At 54.6% G+C, this 2,081-nt stretch overlaps 2 protein-coding genes across 2 annotated transcripts in view; both read right to left on the bottom strand.

Annotated features, from left to right (window-relative positions):
• PHACADRAFT_188149 (uncharacterized protein) overlaps window positions 1-519 on the bottom strand; it is a gene marked incomplete at its 5' end in the record, with an annotated part of 1,915 nt that extends 1,396 nt beyond the window's left edge. Inside the window, 3 exons of the mRNA XM_007400811.1 lie at window positions 3-70; window positions 101-168; window positions 305-519. Coding sequence (XP_007400873.1) covers window positions 3-70; window positions 101-168; window positions 305-519 — 351 coding nt within the window. The remainder of the gene's footprint in view (window positions 1-2; window positions 71-100; window positions 169-304) is intronic.
• A 1,117-nt stretch (window positions 520-1,636) lies between these two features.
• The window catches only part of PHACADRAFT_166282 (uncharacterized protein), a gene marked incomplete at both ends in the record, with an annotated part of 2,272 nt that continues 1,827 nt past the window's right edge, over window positions 1,637-2,081 (bottom strand). The window contains 2 exons of the mRNA XM_007400810.1: window positions 1,637-1,696; window positions 1,790-1,875. Of these exons, the coding sequence (XP_007400872.1) occupies window positions 1,637-1,696; window positions 1,790-1,875 (146 nt within the window). The remainder of the gene's footprint in view (window positions 1,697-1,789; window positions 1,876-2,081) is intronic.

The following is a 2,081-nucleotide window of genomic DNA, read 5'->3' as shown; positions in this document are numbered from 1 at the left end:
ACCCTGGCTGACTGCTCAACGATCTCCGAGAGCGACTCGCGCAAGTTCTTATCCGAGCCTGCGGGAGAAACTACGTAGGTGTGCGGCACTCGAAGCGTACCTTGCCCTACGCGGTTCGAGATGGCGCTCGTTGTGCTCCTCGCCTGCGCGTTGTCTAACTTCCGCGGTCTGTAACTCGCAGTCTCGAAGATGCTTGAGGCAATTACACGCTCGATGCTCCATCCAACCTATTTCCGAACGAGGCAGATTCCATGCTGCAAGTGTCGCTGTGAGCAACGGTCTTCTTGACTTGTGGAGTGCTTACTGACCATCTGCAGCGACAGCCTCTCGGCTGCGGAGGAACGCACTGCCATCGAGGCACACCCGGCGTTCTTCGTGAAGTAGGACCACGTCGATATGCTTGTCGAGACATTTCTTGCACAATACTTTACGTTTGCCTGAGTCAGTGAAAGTAGCACGATGCCGGATGGCGGACCAGGGATGGTACTCGAAGTAGTGTCGGTACCACCGTGATGCCATGATAGTATTTCGCACAGGTGCTGGAGAGGTATGAGGGCGAAGAGTCCACTTGCGGATTCGCAATCAGGCAAGAGTTGCTGGGATTCAGTGGTTGGGGAGTCATGTTACATGTTAAGTACGATGAGCTTTTTATGTGCGCTCATAGGCATGTGGCCTATGTGGTTGTCCATAACCTTGCTGAGTACCACCGGCTAGTACGTACTCGTGTTGTACAGCTAGCGCTTCCGGGTGAGTGCGTCAATGAGAATGGCACGTCGGACCCTTAAGGGTCCGTGTTCTTACAGAACTTGCTCGCTGATGCGTCCAGAAAGCGCACAGCCCCACCGCATCGCCTTCGCGAGGAGGCAATTGCCAAAATGATCCCGCGGACCGATATCGCTGTTCCGCAAACATCGCGGGCTCGGGTCAGGATTTTGGTACGCGTACGATGGCAAACTGCAAATAAGATTAGTTCGGTAAGCGCGGACTGCTTCGAATTCTCTGCAGAATGACTGCTTCTCCGCAGACTGATTGCTTCTTAGGCTCTGCAGAAGCTGTTTCTCTGCAGACTACAGATACCGCGAACTTCTCCCGTCAGAGTTCAGGCAGGCCTCAGGCCTCACCAGGCCCGTCAACCATGGAAGTGCAGCAGTCGGAGGTCGAGGCGCCCTCGACGCTATGCTCGGAGAACGCGGGGACGTTAAACGTCCAATGTTCTGTGTGTGGGGTGTGTCCCTATAGGTCGTGCTGCGATTCACCTGACAAAGGTCCATAATTGAGTACGTTCTCATACCACGCGAGATCGTTGCCACCTTACAAGGATAGGGCCATACTCAAGGCTACATGAAATAAGAGGGTACACTATATACTTTGGAGCGTTGTGTTATGCAATTTCGCCCCTTCACATGTAGGCATCGACGTCAGTAGAGGAGGCCATATAAACCCTGAGTATGCTCATGAGCGAAACAGGTATCGGATCGCTCACAGGACTATGCGCTGGCCGTGTAGCGAATGAAGGACCAATGAATATTGGTGTCTCATTCAGTCACTAGTCGTAAGAGGCGGAAGATGTGGCTGATAAACGCAGACAAGGCGACTCCCAGAGTCGTTCAGAACGCGAACTATGAGCCTGTCGCCATCACTCCTCGTCGCTCTGGTCACCCAAAAATGCCATGATACTCATGCGTGCGTTTGGTGCCTGGATGATGCATGACCCATGCCATAACGTCGAGATAGGCGGGACAGCCAACCATCAGTCAACATGTGCGCAGTACCGTGGGTGTCAACTCACCCGTCTCTTCGTTGGAACGGCCTCATTCTCCGCTTCTTCGTCGGACTCATCCATGTGCTTTGCAGGCTGTCCTGTCCTCGTACGCCCTGACACGGTGGGACCGTTGACCATCGCCTTCTCGAAGTTCCTCACATCCTCTTCGTCTCCAGGTCAGCACACACGCTCCGTGGTCGACGGGGCAGGAAACGCACCCAACTCCTGTGCGAGCTCGCGCTCCGCGCGGATCGCCTTCGCCTTTTCCATACTTAGGCGCCCGGTCATGCCGAGCTCGGTAAGCAGGGCCTTAAGCTGG

Source organism: Phanerochaete carnosa, assembly GCF_000300595.1.
Source record: "Phanerochaete carnosa HHB-10118-sp unplaced genomic scaffold PHACAscaffold_11, whole genome shotgun sequence".
Taxonomy (NCBI): domain Eukaryota; kingdom Fungi; phylum Basidiomycota; class Agaricomycetes; order Polyporales; family Phanerochaetaceae; genus Phanerochaete; species Phanerochaete carnosa.
Note: the sequence above shows the minus strand (reverse complement) of the source record. Positions and strands in the feature narration are given on the sequence as shown.